Source organism: Hyla sarda, chromosome 6, assembly GCF_029499605.1.
Source record: "Hyla sarda isolate aHylSar1 chromosome 6, aHylSar1.hap1, whole genome shotgun sequence".
Classification (NCBI taxonomy): Eukaryota; Metazoa; Chordata; class Amphibia; order Anura; family Hylidae; genus Hyla; species Hyla sarda.
In genome coordinates, this window is record NC_079194.1 from 226,828,857 (window position 1) to 226,844,763 (window position 15,907).

Here is a 15,907-nt window from a genome sequence, read left to right on the forward strand (position 1 = left end):
TAAATAGAATACATGTCTCTGCTCCCTTTAACTTTGTAGGCTGGACAAAGATAGCGGAGTGCTGCTATCAGTCTGGCTCATAGCATTAAATGGACCACCACTCCATTCAATCAGGGACACAGGACCTCCGTTCTCATAATTGTTAGATTAGTAGCGTCGGATTGGTAGGGATCTGTCTGAGATGCTTTTAGGCTTTAACCCCTTAACAAGTGAAGACCACCAAACAGACAACTAGGATTTCCACATCCCTGTAAACATACTGCCCGATGCCCGGGACATGCAGTTTTCGGGGGCCGGGTAACTACATTTTTCATGCTTTTAACCCTGCTTCGGGCAAGTAGAGCTGGACCTCTAATTTTAATATTGCAGCGGGCTCCTGACTCTAGCCCGCTCCATACCCGGCAGCCCCCAGCTGACTGCTGTAGCTCGGGGCCGCCACTAATAGCCAACTATTAACTCTTTAGATCAACAATGTCAGCTTTGACAGCGGCAATCTAAAGGGACCTTTTATCCATCCCTGGTTGTTGTGTGGGGTAGATTGCCCCACCCCAGAGATTGGATGTGCACAGGTTTTCAATCCCACTCGCTTAAGGCAAACTAAAACTACTGCCACATTGACCCTCAGTAAATGGTGACCACCAATCAGCATATGGGGGGGGGGGGGGGCGCGGTTTGGGGGGCTGAATCACTCTGGTTTACACTTAATCTCTGTTTTTGTTTGCAGCTTTGGCCTTTTAGTTCCTTTGGGCATCTACAGGATAATCCTAATGGACGTGTAATAAAAGATTGACCATGGATGGCTGTATTTTTATTTTATAACCCCCTAGAGATGATTTTAATTTATTAATGATATAGGTTGATTTCTAATAAAGTATTTCTGCACTTTTGAGGTCTAGTTTTCTTTTTTACACCTGTATAAGTGTTTGATTTCTTGCTATAAATATATATATATAATTTTTAAATGCTGGTTTACTTGTAACTACTACTCCCAGCAGCAGCAACAAAGCCAACTCTTAGCTCATAAACCTCAGTTTCTCATTAGAAGTTTAGTTGCTTCTGGTTATAATCTATTCTTTCTGTAGAGCAACTTTGGAGTATAATACAGGATTTCATTTAGGATCAAAACAGAAGAAGTAATGTATGTACATCAGGCATCGAAAAAATTTGGCACAGTTTTCATAGCCACCCACTCCTCTGCTTATATTTCCCACATGACGTTGACGACCAAATGGGATCGTCCATCGCAATGCATGCCCGTAGGTACGGTGCTTCACTCCTTCATGCATGGAAAAGAAATGAATGTGAGGAAGAATTAATGCCAGAGCGTTGAAAGAAAAGCATCTGAGGTACACAGAGGCATGAGGTCTAGACAGGAGTGGGTTGAAAACCCAAAAAGGTTGGGGTCAGTACTGCACAGCCCCTCAGCAGAGAAACCTCTGCCCCAATCTTGGTCCAGCTGATCTTGCAATCAACCATGTGTGCCATTAAGCTTTCCCAGGCTTCTCAATGGTAGAGAAGCTGATCTGCCATTTAGAATTCTGAAAAAGCTGAATGACACATTGTGACAGCCATGTAGGTTGTCATCCAGCTTTCCTAAGAACAGAACCAACATTTTTTTGAGGGGGACACCGGCCGTAACACAGGGCTATGAGAAGACACCAATGACTGATCATACATCTTAACTTTGTATGCCCTGATGTATGTACTGAGTTCACCGGCAGAATACTGAGTGCAGCTCTGAAGTATACCAGATATAACACAGGATACGTAATGTTTGTACACAGTAACTTGTCCATATTTTGTGAGGGGAAAAAGAAAATAGATTTTCTCACAGCAACCAATCACTGCTCAGCTTTCACTTTACAAACAACAACAAAAAACATGGTCTCAAATGGCTGGAGGTGCTCAACCCCAAATGCGGTTGTGCATTTATACTGGGGGAGCAGATCCTGCCCTTGTGGTCCGTTGCTAGGGGCAATCCCCAGCATAAAAATGCATACAATGGAGGATGCCTGCAGTGGACTACAAGTGCCACAATAGAATCAGCTTTCACTTTACCAGAAATTGTTGTGATTGGTTGCTGTGGGAAAATAACTATTATTAATCTGGGCCAGGGACTCCACCAGGAGAAGAGAGTCCAGCTCTGGAGTATACCAGATGTTGCTCATGATTTGGAGTTAAATCCTATATTACTGCACTGCTGGTATGGTCATTGTGTACAATTATATTACTTATCCTGTACAGGGGATTAGATTGCAATTAGAGATGAGCGAACTTACAGTAAATTCGATTCGTCACAAACTTCTCGGCTCGGCAGTTGATGACTTATCCTGCGTAAATTAGTTCAGCCTTCAGGTGCTCCGGTGGGCTGGTAAAGGTGGATACAGTCCTAGGAAAGAGTCTCCTAGGGCTGTATCCACCTTTTTCAGCCCACCGGAGCACCTGAAAGCTGAACTAATTTATGCAGGAAAAGTAATCAACTGCCGAGCCGAGAAGTTTGTGACGAATCGAATTTACTGTAAGTTCGCTCATCTCTAATTGGTAAATGGCCCCCACTGTGTTTATACATTGCAAAGTCAGTGTAACTGCAATGATATTATATGCAGGTTATGATTTTGTAGTTGCAGTGTACACCATTTATTAAATAATTTTAGTTAGACTAGGTAAATTGACCACTTTTTTTTTTTTTATCCCTCACTATGAATGTATTAACACTTAACTTTTATTACTGGTACTCCGCTGCTCAGCGTTTGGAACAAACTGTTCCCAACGCTGGAGCCGGCGCTGGAAGTTCTTGATGTCATAGCCCCACCCACTCATGATGTCACGCCCCACCCCCCTCAATGCAAGTCTATGGGAGGGGGCGTTGTCACGCCCCCTCCCATAGACTTGCAATGAGGGGCGGGGCTATGATGTCATGAGCTGCCGACTCCAGCGTTCGGAACAGTTTGTTCCAAACACTGAGCAGTGGAGTACCCCTTTAATGAGTTCCTTTATAACATGAGCTATAGAGACTGAGTGTGGACTAAAAACGGAGCACATATGACCATCTGGCCACTGTATGTACCAAGTTGCTGTACCAGCATACGTTAATGAAAACGTTACCTAGGCATACCTGCAGTGCATGCCCAGGTTGTGTGGTTTGTGCTGAACACTTTCATGTTGCCCCCTTAACATGTTTTGACACCCTCAGAGGTAATTTGCTCATAACCTCTGAGGACATCACACAGTGACTAAACAGGTTGGGGGGGGGGGGGATTTTGGCCACTTAAAACTTTTATTAAGTACAGCACAAACCACACAACCTGGGCATACACTGCAGGTATGTCTAGGTAACGTTTTCATTAACGTATGCTGGTACAGCAACTTGGTACATACGGTGGACGGGTGGTCAATCTTAGATGGGCATCAGGTCCCGCTGACACACGTCTAATGTATGGCCACCTTCAAAATGGTGAGTACTGTCAATTTCCATAAAAGTTATTCTTCCCCTTTTATACTACAGTTCTGTATGAAATGTCATTTTCTCTGCTCACAAGTAATAGTAAATGTCAAGAGAATGTAGCTTTTATTTGAAAATAATTTATTTAAAAAAAAATCTTAATGTACATTGTGCAGATGTCCATCTCAGCATGTCAACTCTGTGATCCTTGTAGGATTTCTATGATTAGCGAACAGGAGTCACAGTTAACCAAAGACGTCTGCTGTAAGTCACTCTCCGCAGCACTATACTGTCCTCCACATCGACAGGAGTAGGAGTAATATTCTTCTTCTATTAATAGAAAAAAATTACACTGGTCAACAACGTTTATTGGCACTCATAGAACAGTTTTGAGGTAACTTTAGGTAATGTATCGCTGATTTTGAATATGGCACGGGGTTTTTAGTTTTTGTTAACTTTTTAGACACTTATCCCCTATTCACGGGGACCCCCTTGATCCTCTCTATGGGACCCCTGCTACTTACACATCCTTGGCACACTCTGGTCTTCACCCTCCTGGGCGAATGCAAGCGTCGACCCACTCAGCCAATCAAGCCCTGCAGCAGGACATCGTTGTGGCCGGTGATTGGCTGAGCAGGCGGTCACTTGCGTCCATCCAGGGAGGTGGGCGCTGGAGCGTGCTGAGTGCTTAAAGGGGTACTACGCTGCTCAGCGTTTGGAACAAACTGTTCCGAACGCTGGAGCCGGGAGCTCGTGACGTCACTCCCCACCCCCTCATGATGTCACACCCGCCCCCTCAATGCAAGTCTATGGGAGGGGGCGTGATGGCTGTCATGCCCCCACCATAGACTTTGAGGGGGCGGGGCTATGACATCACAAGCTCCTGGCTCCAGCATTCGGAACAGTTTGTTCCAAACGCTGAGTAGCGGAGTACCCCTTTAAGTAGCCGGGCCCAATAATGGAGTTCCTGAGGGTTCCAACGGTCGGACCCTCCCGTGATCACTTACCCCTATCCTGTGTGATTACATGGTCAAGTCCCCTACTGCATCAAAGTTAGTTAAATAAAACAAACTTTTTCCCTTACAGAAATGTTCTATGTAACAAAAAAAAATTTTAAGAAATAATCCTAGAATTGCCATGTTGTGTTAATTTCCAATTTCTCCGTAACCTAAAAGAGGTGGGTAATTTTTATGTTATATTATGCATATAACTTAGCACAGCTTCATGCCGCATACCTTCATGCCATATCATCTCCTCCAGAAGAATCTGACTGTCCACTGGGAAGGACTGGGTCATCTCTCCATCTAGGAGAAGAGAACACAAAGATTACATAAAATCTGTACCCAATATTGTAGGTTTGATGCTGTATCCAGTGAATATTAAAGCTTGGTGATCACATGGTGCAGATATTACCTCAGAATTTTCTTGCCTGAACTCCGCAGCACATGTATTATGCGTAAATATAACTTTATTCTGCAATGTCCTGATCTTCCTGCAGAATCCTTGTGGCTTCACTGCTAAATGACCTAGAGTAGATTTTTCAAGGGGTTATCCAGGATTGGGAAAAAAAAAAGGGCTGATTTCTTCTAAAAACAGTGCCCTCTCTTGTCCTCAGGTTGAGTGTGGTATTGCAGCTCAGTTCCATTAAAGTGAATGGAACACAGATGTAATACCACACACAAAACTAAAGACCGGGATAGCGTTGTTTATGGAAGAAATTACCTATGTTTTTTTCTATTCCTAAATAACTCCTTTAAATAGATTGAACTTTTTCTCTACACAAAAAGCCACAGCAGTAAATCAACACAATTGGATGTGTATTTACCCACAGAATTTCTATCCCATGTGCACTTATTCTAATGGTACACTCACATTGGACAGGATCACTGCAGATAATCTGCATGTGAAAAATCCACAGTGTATTACAGTTCCGGTGTTACGAAAGAGATTTTAAATTGTTTAAACTGTTAGAATGAAAAACATGTTCTATATTTTACATCTTGGCAAAACATTAACCTTTCTAATATACTAAATAAAAAAATGTTATTTCCTTTTTATATAAAGTATGGCTTATAAAAAAGACCACTAGGGGTCCCCCATATCATCACATCATCTTTGCCCCATACTGTGCTTCAACTGGGACAAAGTCCCAGAAACAAGGGTGGGACTAGTTCTTCTCTGTCCTCACTCCTGTCCTGTCTATCAGACTGCAGCATAAAAACAGAGAGGAGGGGGTTACAGAGCTGCCTGCAGGGATTGGATGAAGAGACACATCACAGCAGACTCAGGGAGGAAGTGAATGCATGGTGAGTGAAGGCGGACTCAGTGCTTGCCTCGGACACACCCCTTCCTGAGCAGTGGATGTCAGAATGAGCAGCAGGAGGGATTTGTGAGCTAAATACAGAAGCTAGACACATAAAGACATGCAAACATCTGCATGAGACATTTATCAAAGCATTTAGTACGTTTTTTTTTTTTTTTTTTAAATTGTCGCAAAAATTTCGCATGTGCAACTACTCTATTATATGTGCGACTTTTTGATTGTGCAGAGTCCTAAGCAAAAAAGAAAAGAAACTTGCTTACCAGAGCAAAAAAGTGATTTTTGACTTGCAGTGGTCAGAGATTTATCAAGTGTGAAAGTCGCAAAAAAGTCGCATTGCATGAAAAAACCTACTAAATTTACTCCAGCTCAGACATGGAGCAGAAAAAGCCACTACCAAAGCAAAAAAAAGAAAGGAAAAATTGCTTATGTGAAAGAAATTTATCAACAGGCTGAAAGCAGTCGCACATAAGCAAAAAAAATTGTAAGAAAAAAATAACTAAAAAAAAGGAATACATAAGAAAACATTGCTAAATGTCCCCCTAGCGAGTAACATATAGAAGCATTATATTTTCTGTAATATGTCAGGTACACTTAAAGAACTATTTCTCATGCTGCAGTAAAAAAAAAATCTAAAATCGACCCTGAATCCACGTGGGAATTACCCTGCGGTGTGAATTTTAAAGATGCAGCGTGTCAATTTATGCTACAGATCTGCTGCGAATTAATGCAGTTTTTCTCATTGACTTCAATAAGGAAGTCAAAAATCTGCGACAAAACCAGCAGATATTCTATAAATTAGTTTTTATTTTTTCTTTAACAGTTAACATTTTCTGTGCTTAACCCACAGCTGTATATATACAATAAATCAGCACAATATGGTCCTGTGATTTTACATGCAGAAATGCGTCGAATTTGACATTGCAGAAAAGCCGCCTTATTTCAGTTCTGTGAAAAAGTACCCTTTAAAGTGCAATCCATAAAAAGAACTGCTTATATTAGTCACACATGGGTATTATAAGGCTCATAGAACTGAAGAAAGCTGCAGTCGGCCTCTGATATGGCTGATAACAGGGAGCAATAGATTACATTTGCAGCGCAGCAGAACCTCTGTATATCCAGACAAGGTTGGTGTCTCTTTAAATGCTGAATAAGACACATTTCCTTTATCTTATTTGTCCCGTAAATGTTTCACGGTGGTGGTGGCCGCAACAAGTCACATAATGGCACTTCACTATGAATAATGACTACGGGCAAATGAAACACCTCATTTAACTGCCCTTAAGTACTGGTGAAAAAAAATGTAATTAACACTTAAAAAAGACGACTTTAAGCCGCTATTCATTAATTAGCAACATATACGCCACAAATACAACACTATTTTATATCTTTTTATGCTTTTTTTTTTCTTAACCCGAGGCCTAAACTTGGGCTCTCCGGGGAGCGTGGCTTCCAGCCCCAACCTGACTAATGTAATTACAGGGAATGAGCGAGCTTATGAGCCGACAGGACCAATAAGTCCATTCCTAATAGGCCCTAAACACCTACAGTGCATTAAATATGAAGCCATCCAGCCCGCTCCTAGAGTAGCACGAGACTTCTCCAGGCTTGTAACAGTTGACTAACTTCACAAATGAGAGGTGAAATATATTAATACAAGTTCTCACAAACCTATATCTATGTTCCCACATGTGAAAACTATCAAGTTCTGCAGCAAGAACCATAGGACTCCAGAGGATTCTAGGAATCAAAAATAACATTGCCCTTGGCAACCAGGATGTGCCGCTGGTAAGCATTCCATGTCCTCCTCATGCCCCTTGTACATGGCATAGGCCAGAGAGAACTGTAAGCTGTGTAGCTGGGTGGCATTCATTCGTATTATCTTTAGGGTAGAAGTGTTGTGTTATTCCTATGATACACATTTCTGACAAGCTGATGTGTCAAGTAGAAGCAGGACTGGGGCAGCAATAGGTCAGTGTGGTGACTAGGTGCATGGAGTATGACCACATGGCCTGAGAGGGAACCCAGCCTACGATAAGATTTGCCCAAACGTGGCAATATTAATGTTTATTAATGACTTCAGCACCACTGTATGTGAACAGTCGTGCTTTGGTCTGCACATGGTCCCCTTTCTTAAAGAAGTACTCCAGGATAAGAAAACTTATCACCTATCCTAAGGATAGGGGATAAGTTTCAGATCACAGGGGGTCTGACCACTGGGGCCCCCACGATCTTCCATACGGGGCCCGACAGTCAGCGGCCAGGGGGGGTGTCCGACCACCACATGAGGCAGAAGCCAACACGCCCTCTCAATACATCTCAATGGGAGAGCCGGAGCGCTGCATTCGGCAGTCTCCACCTAAGCCATAGAAATGTATTGAGGGGGGCGTGTCGGCCGCCGCATCATGCGGTGGTCAAAACGCGCTATTTTGGGAAAGAGCCGGGGGGCCCAGTAAAGTAGATCGTTGGGGGCCCCAGCAGTCGGACCCCACCGCGATCTGAAACTTATCCTCTATCTTTAGGATAGGGAATAAATTTCATATCCCGGAGTTCTCCTTTAAAGTCTGTGAAAGGTTTGGGACATTTTTACTTTGCAGAAAAAGCTTCCCCTTTCCCAGTATTGTAATTTGACACATCTGCAGTGAAAAGGAGAACAAGTGGGTTTTATAGCAAACATTATATTGTAAAGTCTTCTTCAAGAAAATTGTAATAATGGCCCAAATGAAAATAATTCAAAGGGTTTTGGAACTTTAATATTGGTTATCCTTAGAATTGGCTTTCAATATCATTTTGGTGGGATCTGACCACTGGGCACCCCCACCAATCAGGCACCCGCTGGGATGTTTAGCATCCGAAACAGCACAGTAGATTTTTTTTAGTGGCTCAGCCAGTACACAATGTTTGGCCCCGGTAAATATCTTTCATGGATCTGTAATTTCTGCTCCTTGTGTAAATAATCACTTCTGAAATTGTGAGTGCTGGGTATTTCCTTCTTGCTCTGATATTGATGGCTTATGTTAAAGGAGTACTCCACCCCTAGACATCTTATCCCCTTATCCAAGTAAAAAACACAGATGTGGAAATGCTGTTGCACCATCTGTATGTATCATCAACGTGTGGGGGTACTCTTCAAACGCTGAGCAGTGGAGTACCCCTTTAAGCATGCAATTATACAGGGAATTATACAGGCAATTATACAGGGGGGAGCTTCTTAAATGGGCACAGTCAGGTCCAAAAACGTTTTACATGTTGTTACTGATGAAAATTTAAGACCTTTTGTAATATGGATGTTTACATTTTTTAAAATATTTATTAAAGAAGACAGCTCCTGAAAATCCCACCACTAGTAGTCCGTGTCTATGAGTCATTGACAAGGATGCATGAGCAGACACACCAATTACCTCCCACCACAAGGGGTGGACACGCCACCTTCCCCTGAGAGGATTTCTAACACTGTGAGCTAATGAAAAGAGATATTTTTATTATAAATATAGGTGATAGAGGTGTAAAAATGTAGATGTACCTGGTCAGGATTAGATACTGAGTAACATTTAATTTTTTGCGGGATCTGATGGGTAAGTTTTAAGCCCATTTAAGTGGTAATACCGTAACTCTGGAATGCTTTTATTGAGTGAAACGATTCTGAGATTGTTTCCTTGTGACATATTGTACTTTATATTAGTGGTAAGTTTTATTTGATACAGGCACGTTTATTGTGGAACACTCCAAAATATTGAGAAAACATGGAAATTTTCTTTAGTTTTTTTTTTTTATGTTTACTGTGTGGTAAAAATTATGCTATCTTTATTATTTGGGTTGACACAATTATGGTGATACCCAATTGGTGAGGGCAATTTTTTTGCAGGAAAAGCTCTACTTTTTATTGATAACATTTTTGCGATATATGCTACCTTTTAATCATTTTTATTTCACTTTTTTGGACAAAATTAGTTATTATTGCACTTTTTTTTTGTTCATCTGTACTGCAGCATAGTATAACTGACAATTCACCTGTGAAATCCAGCCTATGGCTGGACCTCACAGACTTTTATACTCAGCAGACAGCTAACCAGACCACCATCTGGACCCCTTCCCCCTGTCAATTCTATAAATGCCATGGTTAGTACTGAACACGGCATCTAGAGGGTTAATACTGCTGAGACTGACTTAATGTCGTTCTTGGCAGTTGCGGTGGGATCCCAGCTGTGATTGACAGCTGGGTTCCCTCGGCCAATCTCCTGTGCCTCATCCTGGAGCACAATGAGAATGCAAGAGGTGTGCATACGTCCTAGAAAGTGGTTAATATAAGAGTCATCAACATATATTGTGTGCACAATTATTAGGCAAGTAAGTATTTTGTCCATATCACCATTTTTATGCATATTTTCAAGCTCCAATCTGTATAAACAGAATGAATGCTTATTGGATTTTAGCATATCAGGTGATGTGTATTTATTTAACCCGTACAGGACCTAGGGCGTATGCATACGCCTTCTATACCTGGGTCTTAAGGACCCAGGGGGTACAGGTACGCCCGTGGGAATTCCGTTCCCTGCCCCGCGCCGGGCAGGGATCAGACTGGGGTGACTGCTGATATCAATCAGCAGGCACCCCGCGCAAATGCCGAGGGGGGTTATCAGACCCCCCCATGTCGGCGATCGGCGCAAATCGCAATTGAAATCGCACTTGCGATTTGAGCAATTCCGGGTCTTACGGAATTGCGACCCGGAGATACAAGGTGACCGGGGGTGTAGAATACACCCCCTATCACCTACTGTATCTATGGGGAGGTGGTGATTTCGCCCCCCCCCCCCAGGAGAGCTGCTAATGGCTGGACGATCGTCCAGCCAATAGTAGCCGGCAGGGGAGGGGTTAAACGGCATCCTCTGCAGCGCTGACCGTTAGCTGGGTTCAGTCAACGGTCAGAGCTGCAAGAGGAACCAGGAACCCCCCCTCTGCACCCATCAGATCGCCTCAGGAGACCCGAAGATCCCCTAGATCAGGGACAGAATCAACCAGAGGGAAAGGTGGGAAATCCATGTAATAAAGTAAAAAAAATAAAAGTAAACAAAATAAAAAATCCCCCCGCACCCCCTAATAGGGCTAAAGAGTACGCCACATTTTTTTTTAGCGTGACCCGGGCCCTATTAGGGGTTCAGGGCGCTGCAATTTGCCCCCCTTTTTTTGGCCGCAGCGTTTTTTTTTTTTGCTCACATAACGGTGTGTGATTACTAATCACACACCGTTATACATAGTTACACCAAGCACTCACTACAACTCTTTTGTACTGTACCGGAATGCTGGCAGCACAGGGGCATACCTCCAGTTCCAAGAGGAAGTCCTAAAGGTCCGGATCTTTGCTGACCGGGAAAGAGCAGGCCGGACTTCCCAAGAAACTGGAGTTATAGGTGCCATGATCGTCCCAGGCCAACACTTTCCAGGAGAGGTCCCCCACACTGGAAAGAAGGGATGATCCCAGAAAAAATGCAGAGTGTGTCACAGGAGGGGGATACGGAAGGACACCACCACTCAGTGTGACACTTGCCCAGATCATCCGGGCCTCTGATTTAAGGACTGCTTCAGGGAGTATCACACTTCCATGGAGTACTAAATTTTCCCTCTTCATTTAAATTTTCCATAATTTGACCCCAATGTACCAAGTCCAGAGTACATTCCAAATTTTAACCCAATAAAACCACTAAATTGCCCAAAAAAACTATTTCATAAAAAGAAAAAAAAACTGATAAGACCTCTGAGGGTATTTTTTCCAAAAATGGGTCATGGGTCACTGAGTCACTATCATCGGGGACTTTTTATGTTGCCTCAAATGCGCAGCGCTTTCTCTCCACCTGAGCGGGTGCGCATTTGAGGCAACAGGTTAGGGACGGCCACACACGTCACATTCCCAGAATGATGATTCAGAGCATAGGGTTTGGGGTGGGCATATTTTTTAGTTTTGGCTATGCTCTGGGTCATCATTCTGGGAACATAACCTGTTTTATAATTTTATGTCTCACTGTACTCCTTGTTAGTTATTAGTGTACCCCATATAATGCCCCTTGAGGGGGGGGGGGGTCCCACTGTTCTGGCTCCATAGGCAGCTGTCTAGAAGCTCCAGGCCCCTGACTGCCCTCCTGTTCCTCCGTGACCAGTGAGCAGAGTCGATCTACGCCCAGATATGAGGTATGTCCTTACTCCAAAGAAATGTATTTACAATTTTTTTTTATATTTTTTTTGCTGTTCTGGCACTAAATGTGACATGCCCCCCCATTTCAGCAAAATGTGACTCCTTCTCTTCTGAGCATTGTAGTGCACCAGCAGAGCCCTTGACATCCACACATGGGGTACTTCCATACTCAGAAGAGATGGGGTTACACATTTTTGGGGACATTTTCTCCCATTACACCTTGTAAAAATGTAAAATTTTAGGAAAAACAGCATTTTAGTAAAAAAAAACAAACAAACAATAATTAATTTACACATCTAGAGTCATCAAACACCTGTGGGGTGTTAAGGTTCACTGTACCTCTTGTTACGTTCCTTGAGGGGTGTAGTTTCCAAAATAGTATGCCATGTGGTGTTTTTTTTGCTGTCCTGGCACCATAGGGGCTTCCTAAATGCGACATGCCCCCCCAAAACCATTTCAGCAAAATTTGATTTGCAAAAGCCAAATATGACTCCTTCTCTTCTGAACATTGTAGTGCGCCCGCAGTGCACTTGACCTCCACATATGTGGGGTTTACATACTCAGAAGAGATGGAGTTACAAATTTTGGAGGGCATTTTCTCCTATTAACCCTTGTAAAAATTTTAAATTTGGGGGAAAACTAGAATTTTAGTGAAAAAAAAAAAGAAAATCATTTACACGTCCAACTTTAACGAAAAGTCGTGAAACCCCTGTGGGGTGTTAAGGCTCACTGGACCCCTTGTTACGTTCCTTGAGGGGTGTAGTTTCCAAAATAGTATGCCATGTGGGTTTTTTTTTTCTGTCCTGACACCATAGGGGCTTCCTAAATGCAACATGCCCCCAAAAACAATTTCAGAAAAACTCACTCTCCAAAATCCCATTGTCACTCCTTCCCTTCTGAGCCCTCTAGTGCACCCGCCTAACACTTGACATACACATATGAGGTATTTCCTTACTCGAGAGAAATTGGGTTACACATTTTAGGAAGATTTCTCTCCTTTTACCCCTTGTAAAAATTCAAAAAATGGGTCTACAAGAACATGCGAGTGTAAAATATGGAGATTTTGAATTTTCTCCTTCAATTTGCTGCTATTCCTGTGAAACACCTAAAGGGTTAACAAATCTTTTGAATGTCATTTTGAATAATTTGAGGGGTGCAGTTTTTATAATGGGGTCATTTGTGGGGCATTTCTAATATAAAGGCCCTTCAAATCCACTTCAAAACAGAACTGGTCCCTGAAAAATGTCGATTTTGAAAATTTTGTGAAAAATTTTCAAATTGCTGCAATACTTTTAAGCCCTCTGATGTCTTCCAAAAGTAAAACCATGTCAACTTTATGATGCAATCATAAAGTAGACATGTTGTATATGTGAATGAATATATAATTTAATATTCATTTTCCTTATAAGCAGAGAGCTTCAAAGTAAAAAAAAAAAATCAAAATTTTTAATTTTTTCATCAAATTTTGGAATTTTTCACCAAGAAACGATGCAAGTATCAACAAAATTTTACCACTAATAAAGTAGAATATGTCACGAAAAAACAATCTCGGAATCAGAATGAAAGGTAAAAGCATCTCTGAGTTATTAATGCTTAAAGTGAAAGTGGTCAGATGTTAAAAAAATGGCCGGGTCCTACAGTGAAAATTGGCTGGGTCCTTAAGGGGTTAATGAGGGAGGGTGTCGCCTAAGGAGATATGAAGGTGTGTATACTTTATTAGGCAGCTTCTTTTCCACAGGCAAAATGGGCCAAAAAAAAAAGTTTTAACAGACTCAAAAGTCAAAAATTGAAAGTCTCTCAGAATGATGCAGCACTAAAATATTGGAGCGTGATCACAGACCCATCAAAAGTTTTGCACAAAGAAATGTGTTGAGGGGGAAAAAAAAAGCAAATTAACTGTTATGAAGAGTCAAGCATCAAGCTATCAGGAACTCATTGTCTTCCAGGGCTGTCATATTCCAGAACTACAACCTACCTGGAGTCATCAGAAGTACGAGGTGCTCAGTGTTCTGAGACATGGCCAAGGTGAGGCTGGGTTCACACTATGATTTTATTGTGCAGGAACTGGATCCGGCTGGGGGGAGAGAAAGTTGGCACTCCCATGTCCCAGCCGGACTGTGGTATGCCGCGGTTTTAGGTGCGGTCAAAAAAACGGATATGGGGCAAAAAGGAGCCAATTGGAATCCACTGACCTGGACGCCAGCAAGGTGGAGGTGAGATACATTTAAAAGTCTGCATCTTTCATGTAGACCATGATTTTTATGCAGAACAATGCTCGCTCTCATCCATCAAAGTACTCTACTGTGCGGCTAGCCAGTAAAGGCCTTATAGGTGAAAAATGATGACATGGCCTCCTGCCTCATCTGTACTAAACCCTTTTTAGAACTTGTGGGCCCCTTTTCAGGAGAACAAAAACAGTACAGCTCTCTGAAGAGTGTCTGGGAGGCTGTGTTGTGGTTGCTCAAAACTTTGATCAACGGATCAGGACTCAGACTCCATGAATGAAGGTGGTGATATTATTTACAATTTGTTAAAATGTATTTTTTATTTTAAATATTTTTTTATTTCTACATTTTGAGTTGCTTGTTAATAATTCTCCTATTAACATATGGAAGTAAACAAGTCAGATGGGAAAATGTAAATTTTTTATTTAGTTACATACAGCCATGGCTGTAAATGTTGGCACCCCTGAAATTTTTCAAGAAAATTAAGTATTTCTCACAGAAAAGGATTGCAGTAACACGTTTTGCTATACACATGTTTATTCCCTTTGTGTGTATTGAAACTAAACAAAAAAAGGGAGGACTAAAAGCAAATTGGACATAATGTCACACCAAACTCCAAAAATGGGCTGGACAAAATTATTGTTACCCTTAACTTAATATTTGGTTGCACACCTACAACCATCAGTCGCTTCCTACAACCATCAATAAGCTTCTTACACCTCTCAGCCGGAATGTTGGACCACTCTTCCCTTGCAAACTGCTACAGGTCTCTCTTATTGGAAGGCACCTTTTCCCAACAGCAATTTTAAGATCTCTCCACAGGTGTTCAATGGGATTTAGATCTGGACTCATTGCTGCCACTTCAGAACTCTCCAGCGCTTTGTTGCCATCCATTTCTGGGTGCTTTTTGATGTATGTTTGGAGTCATTGTCCTGCTGGAAGACCCAAGATCTCGGACACAAACCCAGCTTTCTGACACTGGGCTGTACAGTGCGACCCAAAATCCATTGGTAATCCTCAGATTTCATGATTCCTTGCACACATTCAAGGCACCCAGTGCCTGAGGCAGCAAAACAACCCCAAAACATCATTGTACCTCCACCATATTTCACTGTAGGTACTGTGTTCTTTTCTTTGTAGGCCTCATTCCGTTTTCGGTAAACAGTAGAATGATGTTTACCGGTTCTATCTTTGTCTCATCTGTCCACAAGACGTTTTCCCAGAAGGATTTTTGCTTACTCAAGTCATTTTGGCAAAATTTAGTCTTGGTTTTTTATGTCTCTTTTTACAACCAGGATGAATGCTGTAATTAGGTTAAAGAGGGGGGGTTTATCTTAAAAGAAATCTCTACAGGCTTTTTTCTCCCCTGGCCTTACTTAGTCTATATAGTACCTACCCCTTGTATCTGTGTGTTCTTGTCTGCCCGTCTCTCTTCCTCTTGTTGCCTCATTCTCCTTTGTGACGTCTTTTGCCCTTCTTTTTATGTCCCCTCCCCTGTGCGGCCCCTCCTCTCCTCTCCATTCTTCCTTCATCCTTTCTTACTACACTCCTTTCTTGATGCTTACTGCTGTTTTTGTACCTGCCTTTGCTCTCATGGTGTCTTCCCTCAAGATATTTGATCACCCGTCTCATCTTGATGGTTTCCTAATGTTTTAATTTAACTGGATGCCAATTTACGAGACTGCTCACTCATGGTTACTGTTCCAGTGTTTTGTTTTAATGTATTCCATTAT

The 15,907-nt window shown here is 42.2% G+C and overlaps 2 protein-coding genes across 9 annotated transcripts in view; one reads left to right on the forward strand and one right to left on the reverse strand.

Moving 5' to 3' along the window:
- IMMP1L (inner mitochondrial membrane peptidase subunit 1) overlaps positions 1–881 on the forward strand; it is a 51,229-nt gene extending 50,348 nt beyond the window's left edge. For all 8 annotated transcript variants that reach the window (XM_056526651.1, XM_056526653.1, XM_056526647.1 and 5 more), the window contains one exon: positions 725–881. In XM_056526651.1, coding sequence (XP_056382626.1) covers positions 725–790 — 66 coding nt within the window. In that variant the 3' untranslated portion in view covers positions 791–881. The remainder of the gene's footprint in view (positions 1–724) is intronic.
- Positions 882–3,587: 2,706 nt separating this feature from the next.
- DNAJC24 (DnaJ heat shock protein family (Hsp40) member C24) overlaps positions 3,588–15,907 on the reverse strand; it is an 84,385-nt gene continuing 72,065 nt past the window's right edge. The window contains exons 4-5 of the mRNA XM_056526661.1: positions 4,678–4,746; positions 3,588–3,772 (exon numbers count right to left, since the gene is read on the reverse strand). Of these exons, the coding sequence (XP_056382636.1) occupies positions 3,636–3,772; positions 4,678–4,746 (206 nt within the window). The 3' untranslated portion in view covers positions 3,588–3,635. The remainder of the gene's footprint in view (positions 3,773–4,677; positions 4,747–15,907) is intronic.